The sequence below is a fragment of the Exophiala aquamarina genome (assembly GCF_000709125.1).
Source record: "Exophiala aquamarina CBS 119918 chromosome Unknown aczIA-supercont1.14, whole genome shotgun sequence".
Classification (NCBI taxonomy): Eukaryota; Fungi; Ascomycota; class Eurotiomycetes; order Chaetothyriales; family Herpotrichiellaceae; genus Exophiala; species Exophiala aquamarina.
The window spans coordinates 338,386-354,264 of record NW_013550574.1 but is presented as its reverse complement, the minus strand read 5'-3'; the positions used below and the strand labels follow the sequence as shown (position 1 = coordinate 354,264).

Below are 15,879 nucleotides of genomic sequence, written 5' to 3'. Positions count from 1 at the left end.
AGTCCCCGAATGCTTTAGTACCCAGCGGTGGGATTGCTGTTGATGGCTAGAAGCCTGGATTTGTACTGAGGAGCACAGACGCCCGTGCGCTGTACATGGAACATCATTTTTCCGCCTGCATCGCTACGGTGGATTCTTTGGTCGGTTCTTTTGACCAGGCCCATCTTCGTCGCTGGGACTGCCTCCAGTCTCAACATCTCAATGTACGCTCAACATTACTGGAAACTGCCTCAAGCAGGCTTGTAGAGTGATTCAATCTGATGGACGCATTGGCTTTGTCAGAGGCCAACGCGCAAGCGGTTGGAGAGCAAGACAACCAAGTCAACAAGCCTCCTGAGGCCACTTCGCTAGACCATAGCGGGAACAAGTTCCAGAAGGCAATATCAGCATGGCGAAGTGCGTGTTCTCGGTTTGATCCTCTATAACGTGCTACGCTGACACTCTCAGACATCGATCTCTCCTCATTGATGCCTCAGCTAGACTCAACCGCTTCAGAATTAGTTGCTCACCAGAGAGACGCCCTCGTAGAGCGTAAGGAAGTGGCCCAGAAGACGAAGGATTTCAGGAAATTGGAAGATGCGGCAAAGCTCTCGGAATACAAGTCGTTATTGAAATGTCGGTCTATGGCTCTACACTTTCTTCGTTCCAGCAAAGACTGATCAATGGCAGCATATCAGACGTATATCGATTTAATCACAGGGCACGGCAAGTCCTCGTCTTCAGCCTTCCTCCAACTATATCAATCACTGTCTGAGGCACCCGACCCTTTCCCCCTTCTTGAAGCCTCGATCGATTCGCTAGTTGCGTCCGAAGACACCGTTCCAAAACTCACGGCCGAAAACGAGCAATTATTGTCTAGAGTCAGCAACTTGACGGCACAATTAGAGGAGACCGAGAAACGACTGCAAGACGAGAGCAAATCACGACGAGAGGCGGAGGCTGGCACTGGCTCCCGTGTGCGAGAAATTGAAGCCAAATGGGAGAAGGTTTTGGAGGAGAAACAAAACAATTGGTCTGCGAAGGAGAAGGCTTTCGAAGAGAAGGTTGAAAACCAGGACCGACTTCTCAAAGAGTTGAAGGCGAATTATGATGTGTCACAACGGATGCAAGATGGTTCCACTGAGCTGGCTTCCTCCAAGGCCGCAGCTGCAGAACTTGAGATGATGAGCTCCGAACTGGACAGAACCAGTGCGCGGTTGGCCGAGATGGAGGCTCGAAATGAACAACTGAGTGTCGAACTCGCCCGGGCCACATCACAGAGCTCCGCACATCATGATATTGAAGAAGAACCATCTTTCTTGAGGCTTCAGTCGGAGAACTCTTCACTACTGCGCAAAATTGAATCTGCCCGTTTTGAGAGGGAATCTGAGAAGAGGGAGCAGGACAACAAACTCCGACAGGCGGAGAGACAGCGGACACAGCTTTCGAGCGAGAATGAGGGGCTGCGTGCCAAAATCCAGAAATGGTCGGATTACGAGGATGTGAAGCGAGAACTTGATACCCTTCGATCCATCGAATTGTCCATCGGCGACGACGACGACGGCGACGAAGCAACGCTCAACGGCGCAGCGATTAGCGGTGCTAAACAGTCTCTGGAACAGCTCCTGCTCGCTCGCAACAAGAAACTAAGCAACGAGCTCACGCTGCTTCGTGTTTCGCATCAGGATCTTCAGCAACAGCTAGCAGATCTCCAGGAAGAGCTGTCTCGAACCAACGCCGAGCTGGAGAAGTCTCAGAAACTGGCATCAACGTTGGAGAACGATTTGTTGCACGTGCAGGAAGAAGCCGCCAATGCACTGCCCTCGTCGGGAATGTCAGTTGCCGGGACCCATACCTCGAGATATCCGACAGGGTCGCTGCGACGCGGTCGAGGCTCACCTACATCATCGATTATTTCAGGTTACGAAACACTGCCTCGAACCACGACATTGGAGTCGTTACGAGCGGGAGAGCCTGTTGGAGGCGGTTCAGGTATACTACCCATGATCCAGGCCCAACGAGATCGTTTCAAGCAGAAAAATCAGCAGCTAGAAGAGGAGCTTTCCAAGACATATGCAAGCGTGACATCTCTGCGACAAGAGGTTGCTTCCTTACAGAAGGATAACCTCAGCCTGTACGAGAAGACGAGATATGTTTCCGCATACAGTCGAGGGCCTACCACGACGTCCTCGTCGTCCTACTCGGGCGGTACTGGGCACACCTCGGTCCTCCCCAGTTCCGAAGATTCCACGTCCAATAGATGGAAGTCACAATACGAGGCCAACATTTCGCCCTTTGCCGCTTTCCGGGGTCGGGAATCAGCACGGGCATACAAGCGCATGAGTCTACCTGAGCGTATCATCTTCTCATTGACCAGAATCGTCCTTGCAACACGAACCTCTAGGAATCTTTTCGCGGGCTACTGTCTCATGCTTCATTTTTTGGTATTCCTCATGCTCTACTGGATGGGAACATCGGATGTTGAGCGCAACGTGACTCACCTGGGAGAGGCCGCTGCCATGGTGGCTGGAGGAGGGGTTTCAGGCCTTCAGTCTCCTGACCTGCATGGTCCTGACTGGCACCAAGAAGATTTTGGATAGGGCTTGCATGTCAACATGATCTTAGATCCGCAAGACTAGTAAGTATAGCTGTATAACAACCTCCTACTATACCTCGTTTGTTTCACGTTGAGCCGGTGTCTCTCATGCCATATAGTATGGGAACGCAAGCCGCGCTCCTTTCGTTTCTCTGGGGACAAATCCGTGTAGACGAGTAGTGTTAACGTTTGCCCCGGGCCTCCGCTTTCGTCGGTATACAAAGACGAGAGTCAGGCCTTGAGCTAACTCCTTCGCACCCGTCGGCGTCACAAACCCCACAGAACATCATATGCGATATGCAAGCCTTGTCGCACCATGATAGTAATTTGAGTCAGGAGAATAGCAATTCCTCCCCGCTTGATAGGGTTTGGCGAGATAGCTAGCAGCCGAGCAGCCCTTCAGTCAATGGGATAGATTCCCTGCATTCAACAAGCGAGGGGGGCGACAGGAGAATCGCTGGATCAAAGATCCCCCCGGGACACTTGGTTCAGAGTACTCCGTATGTACCAGGTCATGTGCTTACGAATGTTGGATTAGTGTCTCTGAAGACGAACGCGTTGTTCAGCGCGCATATCGCGGCTTGTTTCAGAGTTGAACCGAGACACCGCAGTCTTTTGGCTTGGGCCGGGGTATCAAGATCGCTTGGGTTACCTAGCGACGTCCTGGATCAGGTGTCCCGTATTCCTGGGCAAGCATTGCACACTTTTTCGACACGCATGTACTCCGGATGTCAATCCTGGACGACGAGAACACGTTCGCAAGCGAGGATGGGTCGCTTCCCAAGGAGGCGCATATGGTCCATCACCTCCAAGCACAAGATACAGGCAAGGTGGGGTGTTGATGGCAATGATAGTTGCAGTTGATATTCGGGTGGGCGTGGCTGTTAAAGGTGGTGCCTATTATGCGGCAGGGCGGTGATGTGTTTGGGGCGCTTGTTTGGGGTTATAGGCGTGGCTGTTACCGGGTGACGCCGCCACCGGAGCGCCTGGGGAGGAGGACACGCCTGGAGGGGCACCCGGGATGTTCTGCAGGCGGTACCCGTAGCCTGGGCTGGCGTCCACCCCTTCGCCGAAGTGCCTCATCCCTGGTTGGGCTGCAATACTCCGTACTCCGTACCTCCGTACCACAGCCAGCACAAATAGGTATCTCGCATGATTACGGAGTACGGAAGTCCGACCACTTCAGCCCTGTTATTCTGACTCTCATCGACCCTGGACCCGGCTTCGTCATCGTCTGGAATAATGCCCATACGATGACCGGGGAGGGATTACTCGAGACTGAGCACAGTCAGAAAACAGCGCCTCGCTCACTGCCGACCACAGACTCGGAGAAGGGTTGGTGGTGGATCGCCTAAACAGTCTGGGACACACGCGAGGGAGTTCCCTTTTCTGCTCCGTATAGTCAAGAACCAAGACTCAGGAGCCAGAGAGACGAGATGATCAGGCATCCCATACGCACGATCCTACAAAGGGGAATTGGGACCGGCCTTTACCACATTCAGACACGAGAACGAAAGTCATATTAATTACTGGAAAGCCGAAGCTGACTTTTTCGATGGGAATTTGTCAATTATCAATTTCGCCACGCCTACTATTATTGATTACTTTTTGGAAGCCCAGCACATGCTATCCAAGCACTGGACATTGACGGTAATGTTTCCGTATAAAGATCTTTAATAAGCGCTGCGATGGGGACCTCTTCCTCTCCGCAAATTATACAGACGGCCACTGAAGACGAGGACTTCCATTCATGTGGGTCACTTGGTTCTCCGGTCAACTTCTGAAACGAACACCCAGAGTCAAAGAGGGTCCAGGATGTGCCCTATACGAGAGTCCATTCAAGCAAATGAGACCATCTCTGCTCCTTCAAGAAATCATTCATTCCAGGATCGGCTTGTATCTGCACGTCATGCATTAGCAGATATATTTCGCAGCCTGTGGATGGACAGTGGGCGGCAACTGGGCGGCTATGAAACAGCCACCCAGCACCCGAAGCAGTCTGAAGGAAGCCGATAGGAAACCAGTCAGCATCTAAGCAGCTACCCGCACATGCAGGATGGTAGACTTGGACTACCTGGATGACCCCTGCTGACGACTGTCCTCGTTGACATTGCCCCGCTGGTGAAGGCGTCAGCCTAGATGGATTTGGGCAAAGAGCTGTCCTAGGGCTGGTGCCGTGCGCGCCAATGTCCTTCTATTCTCACCTTGAATCCTGGTAGAAGACGGCCAACATTGGTTGAATCTCCCTTGCCGCCTCGTGTCGCCCTCCCTGCCACCTGCAAGCCTCCACCCTCCATCAAGGTGGCCAATGACACACACTGGGATGCCTAAGATAGAAACACCTCCATCCTGGAATACATGCCTGGCAGGTTGGAAATCATCCTATCCGCGCTCGCCATATCAGTCAACCCGACAATTTACTTATATGTCGGCGGCTGGTCTCCCAAACGGTCGCTCAAGGTCATTCATTACCGCTCATATTCATAATACCCTCACTGCCCCCTCTCGCTGGGCTTTCACTTGACAGTTTGCATAATATCTGTACATTCTCTTACAGTTCAAAAAAAAAAGAAAAAGCATCTGCTCTGCCGGCCAGACCTTTCCTTCTTTACTACAAATAATTTGGCATCTTCGTTATCGCGGAGCCGTACTTCACCATCACCATCAGAATGAAGTACCTCACTGTATTTTCCGCTCTGGCAGCAACAATAATGGCACTACCGGCACCACCAACATCTCACGGCACCACCGAATGGACACCAGCAATGGCCGGCTACTTTGACATTGTCTACAAGCATATCCAGGAAGCCAGGCGGAATGGTGGTCGACCACCCACCTGTGATCTCTCCAAAGCCGCACTACCAGTGGCACCCACACCTCTACCCATCCTCGACAGCTATGTCCTCGAGCACGTTGCCATCGGCCGAGGTACCCAGGTGAGTTGAATTCTTCTCCCATTGACTTGCCATCGTACTCACAAGGCACTCATAGAACTATACATGTGCCAACACCACCGCCACACCAGCCGCCGCCGGTGCCGTTGCACGGTTCTACAACGCCTCATGCCTCGCCGCAGACTTCCCCGACCTAGTCGGAATGGCAACTAACATCGCCTATGAACGCCCACTCCCCGAGGATCCACTGGCTCCTCTAGAGCCCACCAACCTGGAACTATCAACTCATCACTTCTTCTCCAACGGCACCACCCCTGTCTTTGCCTTCGATGCTCCCAACTCTCCAGCGCTGGGCCGGGTCTTCACACAGAAGGTCAACGAGTCCGTTGCCCCCGCTACCTCCATCAAGAACGAAAATGGCGTTGTCCCTTGGCTATATCTGACTTCCCGCTCAAGCACGGAGGGCGACATCAAGGCTGTCTACAGAGTAAACACTGCCGGTGGTTCGCCTCCCGCTACCTGCAAGGACCAGCCAGCCTCCTTCACCGTCGACTATGCTGCCGTCTACTGGTTCTACAAGTAAATCAATCGCTGCCCACGCGCTGTGGATGTGATACGGATGAGGAAGAAATGCTCGATGTTTAGATGCTAGTTGCATGGCTAATTCAGTTCACGGGGTGAGGGTCACTGTTTTTGTTCGGCGGTTTCTGGCGTTGGGATAGGCCAAAGAGACCATCGAGCCCAGGTCGAAGGTCATTATTGTTATTATTCGGCAACAGAAGGATAGCCTTCCTGCCATGCCCTTGTTGCGGCGTTCTTCCCCCACCTCGAACTTTATCATTCTTTTTTTATTATTACGATCAAATATAAGGGATGCCAGGGCCATCCGAGAGAGGAGCAGGGAAACAGGAAGAGAATAAGAGAATAGCACCTCATCCTACCCAACTACCTACCAGAAGAGTACATAGAGCTCAAGTCTCAAAAGACACCCAATTTTTGGCCCCAAATGATCCGTTCGCTCCATGAAAGCCTGATCCTTTCTGTTCCTCAACTGATGCTGCATTGTTATGGGCTGCCTGGAGAAAATGTGACAGGCCGGTAAGGCACAGTCACACAGTCTCGAGATATTGGTTTTGGGGTAGCACACATCACCGCTCGAAGCGTAATGCAGTGCAGTGTCACTTGAAAAAACAGTTTCCTGAGTACCCCTGCAACGCACGCGCCCCCTAAGGAGTGCGGTGCAGTGCGTAGCGGCCCCGAGGTCCCATCCTGGCAGGGAATTCGCGGGTTCAAGCGAGCGAGAATCTGACCAAATCGAACTAACTTAATCCGTGACTAGAGTCCACTTTCTGCATTTCTCTAGGCTATAGGGGGTTAACTAAGTCACATGACTTACGCGCAGGTCAGGCCTATGTATGGTTTCCTCGTCTCTCGTGTGCTTACGACAATTCCGCAACGCAAGAATTGGTATCCGGCGCGGGCATCACCTGTACTGATGGAGAGATGGAGAATTGCAACGGGTCATCAACGGGAAGAAGATGTCTGGACGATCACTTCTTCCGGCCAGCATTGATCGGCTTCTACTGTACCATGATTCCTTGAGAGGCGTTCAGCCCAGGTTGTTGACTCATCGCCACGACAGAGTTCTCAATGGGGCATTCATCCAGGATAGACAATTGTATAATAAGTGGGGAGGCGATATCTGGCGAGGCACCGCGTATTGTTTGGGTATGGAAGCTTCCACCAGGTTACTTATAGTCCGCAACTTGGTGCTCTCCGAGGCGCTCAATGTCCTTGTTCCCCAAAGGCCGATATTTTCCTGCGAGCCGGTCGTGCTTATGCTGTCAGCGGTATCCTTGTCTGGGTCAAGAACAGAACAGCTGATGTATAGTAGCTTCCACTCAACGTCTCTCTCTACTTGATCCCCACCCAAAACTCGAACGGTAGGCAATGGCACCTACCAGGATACCCAATGAGACGAGTGTTTCTCTTTGTGGTTAGTGGGCGATCTTGGCGATCGGTCTAGGCCAGATCGGGCTGTATACCCAGTACCTTGGTTCCTAGTGGGGAGGGTATCGATCAGCATCGACAAAACATCCAACGCATCTCAACGATTCTGAGATTGAGTTCTGCACTGCTTAAAGTGGGTCACTTTCATTGGCAGCAACTTCTCTTTCATACTTCGAACGATGCTCGCGCCTTGCCTCCTTTGATCTTGGACTGGTACAACATCAAGGGCACGACCACGAGTTCCTGGTGGATGAGTGGGCCGGTGAGGTCGGATCACGTAAAGCGGTAGGTTGACCTTGACGATGCGTTGTGACTCAAACCCAATCTGAGCATTGAAGTCTGTAACCCACCCATTTGCTCCTCGACCAAATAACGCGACTGAGAAGGAAACGCATAGAAACTAAGAGTCCTCACAGTGGAAAAGTTCCTTCGGTTGCCTCACAAGGTTGCTTCTGTCAAAGCCTCAAGGAAATCCTTCTGTGAGTGTCCCCAAGGCTTGTCCGATCATCCTCATGCGGGCTGAAAACAGGATCCGGTTCTCGCCAAACTCGTCCAATGGTTTTGCGATTGCACGAAAGCATTGCTCTCATACGTATATGTGCCATGCTTCATGCAAAAGCCACAATAACTCATCGTCTGGGGATTCATCAATTTGACGGTGTGGACGGCTAGGAGCAGCAGTGGGCGAGAGTTGGCCGGAGATGCCTCCATGCAAAAAGAGACTCCTGAGTGCATCCCTGAACAGACCCAAACATCACACTTGCGCCCAGGTGTCGTCCTTGCTGTGTGAGCACTTGCCTTCGCTGATAAGGTTCTGGAGCTGGTGATAGTTTTCTCTGGATAGATCCATAGGCCCTTCGTGTTATTTGGAAGCTTTGGCAACAGTCAACAAATTGAGGTTAGGGATTTCTCCAATATAGCAGGGTATGTTTCTCGTGGCGGGTCGGATATTTGACTTCGAATGCCCACTCTCCCATAGTCAAACGCGGGTCTTCCGATGATTGAATGCGGCCTCATCGAGGCACTATGATCGGTGTCCAGCCTGCTAGAACTGGCTGAGATCGAGGAAGTGGCAGCGTCTTCCATTGGTTCTTGTCGAGAGAGTGTTTGGTAGACACTTTGCGCTCCGAGCAGAGTAGATTGTTGTTGTCCCCTTTCCTCCATTTTCAACTTTTGTCAGAGTTTTGGTGGTCGACGGCCCTGGCAGAAGGCATGAAAGGGGCATCCGTTTTCCGGCTGGTTTTTCTCATAAATATGGGCGATTTCCCCCAACATCTATTGTTCTGACTCCTCAGAATCATATTCTTGCATCCCAGGCGTACGCTTTGCTTGCTTGAACTTGACCTCCTTCCCGACAACAACATATCTGACGACAATATCGACAATATACTCGACCACATATTATTGGACAACAATATCACTGACCACAGTATTGATACGTCCTCCCAGATATTGGATACAATGCTGACGGTAGGCTCTTGTGACCATCCCACATATCAGTGACCATGCACTAACTCTGTTTAGGTTGCAGGCGGTCCCCGTCAAGATGGCAGTACCAAGTACTGCCCTATATCAACATCCAAGGGCAAGATCCGGATAGTAAGCGCTGTCCCCGTCGTCAATCAAGCTCGTTGACTAATAAATGATAGCCTTGGAAACAACTCAGACCCGGATTACAACAAGTGCTACGGCACTTCGAAGCGGACGAGCAACAATGTCCAAAGATGGCTGGAACGACAAGCCGGCTGGGAGACCAGATCAAAGGTCTCAGAGCTCCAAGGTCTAGCCAAAGACCTCGTTGCACAGGGCGTTCAGATGCCGGCCAACATCTTGGACGACCTCAACGCGGCTATCGACAACCGGAGACTTCTCAACAATGTCCACAAAGTTCGAGGAAGCTGCGACAAGCAGCACATGTTCGCCCTTGCTGCATTTGAGAAGGTCCTGGCAATCTTTCAACATTCTCAACCCCTTTCTCGATCTTCCTCCTTCAGCTCTTCCTCCTCCTCTTCTCCACACAACTCTCCACCCCTGTCACCAACCCGACCAACACCAATGATCGTTCAGAAGGAGGTTGTCACCCCTCTATTGAAGAGTGGCAATTCAACTTTCGGCCACCCATTCCTCAATATCAAGCCGACATATATGGAAGAGGACCCAATGTGGAAGTAACCTAGTTGCTCATCAGGGGGCCTCGGAGGGGGCACAACTTGATAGTTAGTCGCACAAACCTTGATATCAAGCCAATATATACCGGAGACTGACGCCGTGTAGAACGAAGCTTGTCCAAACAACTCCCTTCATCACCTACATTCCCGGATATTCACAACAACATCGTGGACGTCGACCTAACACTCAATGAAACGCGTTCCATTCACCCAGATACAACACCTCAACTAACCTCACTACACATGAACCTCGAGCCAATATCAAGCAAAGCTGCTCCAAACCAACGAAGATACTCAGGCTCAGCCCCACGGAAGACCAGGTCTCGAAGCCATCGACCAAAGGATTCAGTGGAGGAAGGGAAATGCTCATCGGCTATCGGTTGTTAGGTGTGAGCTGGAGACTGGGTTTGGATGCCCAGGTGGAGCTGAAAAAGAGAACCAATGGTGAAAACTGGTGTAATCACACCAGATGGACGTGAGATTCGTTGGAAACATCAATTAATAGACAACGTGGAAGTGAAAGGACACTAATATTTGCTGGGAAGGTAGTCACATGAGTAGGCCAGATGAATTGGATCTGAGCATTTCCAAGGCAAAGACCAGCGGGTAGGGTTTGTCTCCCGTTTGTCTAGTCAGGTCAGACAGTCGTCATCAAAGATCATCTAGCGTATCATGAAAATAACTCGGTGTTGTATCTTGTCACCTAGATGCTGTGCAGTGAGGACAGTTGGCTTCTCCCCGCCAGGCTTCCTGAGCTCTCCGAGATAGAATCCTGGTGGTCACTACTCGTAATTGCCTGTTTGTGAACCTCGTAGTACCCGGCGAGACGGGGCAGGGCAGCAAAGCTCCTCCAGCCATGGCAGAGTGGACCACGTCTATCTGACTCCCCTTGCCATGAGCTTGATGGCATAACAGTAAAGTTGTAGCATGATGCCTAGCATCGAACTAAAGGCTGGAAATTTAGGGAGGGCAAGGTTTCCAAGTACTTGATATAGTACACGGGTTTCTATATAGTTCGGTGCGTGACGCGTGAATTGGACGCAAGCATGATGTCCGAATTGTAAATGCGGACTGTGTGTCGGGGCATGGTACGTGGCCCAACAGCCTCCAACGACACTGAAAGTAACTTCACCTTCGCAGCAAAACAAGAATCTCCAATTACGGTCCTGATAAGTTCAAGAGATCGAAGTGCACTGCGTTTTGCGGAGTATTTAGTTGCAACTGCCTACAGGTTTCTGTTGCTGACCCTAGCCAGGATGGAGCGACCAGAGAATAATTAACAGTGTCTGAACCGCTGGAAAGAGTGCTCGGGCAAGATTACTCGATGTATTGCCTTGATCTATTGTTGAATCTCAAACTGGGACTGCTTTCTATTGAGAAAGGCCAGTCATCCACCACTTCAAAAGTGAGTTCCGTAGGTTTGTCTCTCCTTGTACGAGGGGCAGAGCCTCGTGGACATACTCAGCACTCACAGACCCCGTGCCCACTCGCTTAGATAGAAGAAAGTTGCAAGGTACAGGCGATGCTTCCGATTGTGGACACGACGGCATAGTGTAAGTTAAAGGTAGCAACATATTGGCAAGACAACTCCATCAGTTCCCTCTGCACCAATTTCTCTAACAGGAGGTACACATTCCATTCTGTGCGCTTCAGCCTCGGATGATCTAAGCCTCTGGCCCCCACACCTTTACATCCCGGCATCGCTCTGTCCCCGTCTTTTCCCGATCTTTCCACGCCTCATCAGGTACCAAAGTCAACAAAGGCTTCCGCACTAAACTGCTTCACCGCTGCTGTTAGCTCAGGGGACTGATTGCGAGTGGAGGCTGCTGAAGCCTCTGCCCCCCTCGGAAAAGGCTGAACGGTATCTGATCAGTTTTGACAGGCTACAATTATGCAGAACTTGAAGAAAGGGGAACTATCCAATCCTAACCGTGCTTTCATTGCCAGTGCTTCAGGTGCCCTTCTTATTCAATTGCTTCTTCGAAGTGTCATCGTATATCTCATGCAATTTGCCGCGTGACCAATGCAGCTATTTCAATATCAGCGAGAGGTTGAAGGACGGTGAAGCCTGCTTGAAGTCGCGGCTTGATGCCGCGATAAGAGAACGAGAAAGGGATTTTTAGGAGCGTGCCGTCTGAGGGCATGGTTTTCAAAACTCAACCCACCATTCTGGCCGAAGCTCAGTACTCAGTATCAGTACTCCGTACCTCAGGCTGTTAGCCAGGACCCAGTCCGAGGTTGACAACGCCCCTTGCTATTTTACTTGTGTTTCTTTTCTTTTGCTGGCCTTGGCCCAATTTGGTCGGGGTGCATAATAATTGGCGAACACCGAAAGGACAAGCATGAACCACATGAGTTCAGACCCTGACAACAGTATTTCAACAAGCCTAGAAGCGAGCATGTACTAGGCTTGTTCGTTGAAAATCAGCCACAAAGATCGTATCTCACCCTTAGGCTGCTGCTAGGCGACTGCACCGCAGGCATACAGATAGATGCACCTATCAGAAGAGCGAACATGTTGATCTTAGGTTCGAGGCTGAGATAGCTGCTGCGACAGTTATCTCTGTCCAGACAATGGAAAAGGAAGAGTCTGGGTCTGTGTAATCTTCCTTATCTGATGCGTTTGCACTTATAACGGCAAATGTTTTGTAAGAGAACTGGCTATACCGTCTACATGGGTGTTAAGGATAATGAAGCCTTAATCATTCAAGCCCTGTCGAGCATTTGGGTCGATCTGCGTTTACGCGGTTGTAGCAGGTACTTGTCACAGGATCAGGTAGTGGGGTGGGTGTGTAGCCTTGGAAATAACAAGACACCACTGCGGAGCCTCAAGACTCAAAAAGCAAACAATAAGAGGCTTGCATGTGCTATGGAATGTGATAAGCCCCCGGGGATGCGCAATTGGCTCTGATAAGAACCCGGAACGACGCAGCTTAAGAAAAGTAGAGTTCGAGGAATAAATTGGTCAGCGGTACAGACTGCCTTGTAGGAGATGGCCGATATCAACTGCGGCTTGTCGAATGAGAACGCAGCCTTGCTCTGATAAGGACAACCTTCCCTGTCCCCGCCTCTCCATTTTACACCCCTTCTCTTTGCGCGAAGAATCTCAGCCCATACCTCACACACATCATCCAGCCAAACTTCGCTCTATCTCTGCCAACGGTCTCACAACATTCCGTAAAGCCATTAAAATATGATTTGCTTATCTGGTGATCTTCAACTAGCTCGTTCGCGCTAGGACCCTGCCTTTCGCCAGCACAGGCTCAAAGTTGCGGACCGGACAGTGCGACGATCCAATTACGATCAATGTCAACATGCTGAAACGGAGATCTTGCATGGGAAGCTTCAAGCTCCACACTCATACAACTGAGTTGTCAAGTGGAAGAACTGAGATATCCCACAGTATGGCGTGCTGATCATCGGAGCCCATCGTGGTCTCTCCACATTCCCATGCCGCTTAGCCTTTTCCTTTTGTCATGGGATTGTGCTTCTCAAGTTCCCAACGATTGAGGCAGCAGCTTATATCAGGTCAAATGCCCCCGCAAAGGCCGGCGAAGCCTCTTGGAGCATGCCTTGCTAATTGTGACAGTGTCAACTGAAAATCCTGCCAGTCCAAGACATTTCCGCCGCACATCATGTCGGACAAAGCTGGGGCAGCTTATGTACCCCTAACTCAGGGATTTGGATATGGAATCATCCTCGGTCTGGGGTTTGCATTTGCCCTCGGCATGATCTTCACCACGTGGGCCTTGAAGCGCTATCATGGAGAGGTTTGTGTGGACTCTCTCCAACGAAACGAAACAATTTTACTAATTTTCTGGCTAGGTGCAAACATCTGAAGCATTCTCAACCGCTGGCAGAACTGTGAAGTCAGGGCTTGTCGCCGCCGCGGTCGTCAGTAGTTGGACTTGGGCGGCAACTCTTCTTCAGTCGTCTGGTGTTGCTTACTCTTATGGCGTCAGCGGACCCTTTTGGTACGCTTCGGGTGCCACCGTCCAGATCCTGCTTTTCGCAACCCTGGCCATTGAGTGAGCCTTCCCCATCTTCCACAGCGATCCAAGTATATTTGACAGCTATCTGACGATGGTATCAGACTCAAGAGAAGAGCACCAAATGCACATACTTTCCTTGAAGTAATCAAGGCGAGGTATGGCGTCGTGACGCATATTGTATTCTTGGTCTTTGGCCTAATGACCAACATCCTAGTCACCGCCATGCTTTTGACTGGCGGAAGTGCTGTTGCAAGCTCTCTTTGCGGCGTTCCAACTGCTGCTGCTTGTTTCTTGCTACCTGTCGGTGTCGTTCTCTACACCATGTTCGGCGGCATCAAGGCGACTTTCTTAACCGATTATGTTCACACAGTTATCATTTTGGTGATTATCTTCGTCTTTGCCTTTAGTGCCTATGCCACAAACGAGGTGGTAGGATCGCCAGGTAAGGTTTGGGATTTGCTTGTGGAAGCTGCCGCACGACACCCCGTGGATGGCAATGCTGAGGGGAGCTATCTCACGATGCAGAGCAAAGAAGGAGCAATCTTCTTTGTTATCAATATCGTTGGCAACTTTGGGACAGTATTTTTGGTCGGTCTCGCATCTCATCTCATCTCATTGAAAATTCCGCTAATCAGGTTCAAGGACAACGGATATTACAATAAGGCAATCGCTGCCTCGCCGGTCGATGCGCTGCCAGGATACGTGCTAGGAGGCTTGTCTTGGTTTGCCATTCCATGGCTTTGCGCAACGACGATGGGACTTTCAGCACTGGCCTTGGAAAACAACCCTGTCTTCCCTACGTATCCCAATCGGATTCCTCACGCCGATGTCAGTGCTGGGTTAGTCTTGCCATATGCTGCGGTCGCCCTCCTTGGAAAAGGAGGCGCTGCAGCCACACTGCTTCTCATCTTCATGGCAGTGACTTCTGCTTCGTCTGCTGAGCTGATCGCTGTCTCATCAATCTGGACGTACGATATTTACCAAACCTACATCAATCCTAAGGCTTCTGGGAAATTCTTGATCCGAATGTCGCATGTCTCTTGCGTCGTCTACGCCATTATACTTGCATCTTTCTCAACTGGTTTGTTCTACGCTGGAGTCGGCATGGTACGTTGAACCCCCTTTTTGACAGACTAATGGGATAATGGTATGCTGATTGGTTTCAAGGGGTACCTATACTTGTTGATGGGATGCATCATTTCAAGTGCCGTGCTTCCAGCAACATTAGCCCTAATGTGGAAAGACCAGAACTGGCAAGCAGCAGCAGGAGCACCAGTGCTAGGCTTTATCTGCGCCATTATTGCCTGGCTCGTGACCGCGAAGAAGGAGTGCGGTGTGCTCAATGTTGACTGCACCGGCTCCAACAACCCCATGCTAGCCGGCAATGTGACAGCCTTGCTCAGCCCTATCGTCTTCATTCCAATTCTGACCTTTGCGTTTGGCAAGCAAAACTACGACTGGCAGTCCATGAAAACCATCCGCAAGGTTGACGACTCAGAGATCATCCGCAGATCTAGCGTGGATGCTGAGATCGTGCAAACCCAAGTCACACAGTCGCCAGAGGAGGAAGCCGCCGAACAGAAGAAGTTGACTAAGGCTGCAGTGATTGCGAGAAGCATGACAGTCATTATGACCTTGGCTCTTCTGGTGCTGTGGCCAATGCCATTGTATGGGACTGGATATATCTTCAGTAAGAAATTCTTTACAGGTGAGTTGAGCCGAGCCATTTCCCCTTGCACTCTTTGACACGAGCTAACCTCGAATCCTCAAACAGGCTGGGTCGTTGTGGGAATCTTGTGGCTATTCTTCAGTACATTCTGTGTCGGTTTATTCCCGCTCTGGCAAGGCCGCAAGACCATGGTTCATACTGTCAAGTCAATCATTTTGGACATTTCTGGCAAGAAGAAGCCCGCTCTACATGGTCGTGTTGCTGAGGTTGAGGAAGAAAGCGGCCAACAGACTCCTGAGGAGAAAGTGACACTGAAGTCCTAGTCGATGCCACCACGACATCACCTGTGTGAGCTATTGTGGCCCAGCCGTTCGTTTTAAGCTTGCTGATAGAGCGAAGAAATGGGGTCAAGGCTCGGGTTTGTCGATTGTCCACAGGTCAATACTATTGACCTATCCCTTATCCTGACCGTATATCATCGTATAGGCGATGTCAATATGTAGTGAAGAGCAAGTAGTACGGAGAATCGCCTTCCTCTTGCTATTGCTGGCTTCTCTCCCGTTTTGACCAA

The 15,879-nt window shown here is 50.8% G+C and overlaps 4 protein-coding genes across 4 annotated transcripts; all 4 read left to right on the top strand.

Moving 5' to 3' along the window:
* Nucleotides 1–260: 260 nt before the first annotated feature.
* On the top strand, nucleotides 261–2,579 carry A1O9_10673 (homeobox protein cut-like; the record flags this gene model as incomplete). The annotated part of the gene is made up of 3 exons (XM_013400361.1): nucleotides 261–396; nucleotides 448–615; nucleotides 670–2,579. The coding sequence occupies 3 exons, from the start codon at nucleotides 261–263 to the stop codon at nucleotides 2,577–2,579; spliced, it is 2,214 nt and encodes a 737-aa protein (XP_013255815.1).
* A 2,665-nt stretch (nucleotides 2,580–5,244) lies between these two features.
* On the top strand, nucleotides 5,245–6,052 carry A1O9_10672 (uncharacterized protein; the record flags this gene model as incomplete). Its single annotated transcript, XM_013400360.1, has 2 exons — nucleotides 5,245–5,511; nucleotides 5,567–6,052. The coding sequence occupies 2 exons, from the start codon at nucleotides 5,245–5,247 to the stop codon at nucleotides 6,050–6,052; spliced, it is 753 nt and encodes a 250-aa protein (XP_013255814.1).
* Nucleotides 6,053–9,025: 2,973 nt separating this feature from the next.
* On the top strand, nucleotides 9,026–9,651 carry A1O9_10671 (uncharacterized protein; the record flags this gene model as incomplete). Its single annotated transcript, XM_013400359.1, has 2 exons — nucleotides 9,026–9,078; nucleotides 9,129–9,651. The coding sequence occupies 2 exons, from the start codon at nucleotides 9,026–9,028 to the stop codon at nucleotides 9,649–9,651; spliced, it is 576 nt and encodes a 191-aa protein (XP_013255813.1).
* Nucleotides 9,652–13,282: 3,631 nt separating this feature from the next.
* A1O9_10670 (uncharacterized protein) lies at nucleotides 13,283–15,631 on the top strand (the record flags this gene model as incomplete). The annotated part of the gene is made up of 6 exons (XM_013400358.1): nucleotides 13,283–13,417; nucleotides 13,473–13,675; nucleotides 13,741–14,227; nucleotides 14,282–14,746; nucleotides 14,807–15,347; nucleotides 15,414–15,631. The coding sequence occupies 6 exons, from the start codon at nucleotides 13,283–13,285 to the stop codon at nucleotides 15,629–15,631; spliced, it is 2,049 nt and encodes a 682-aa protein (XP_013255812.1).
* Between the last annotated feature and the right edge of the window lie 248 nt (nucleotides 15,632–15,879).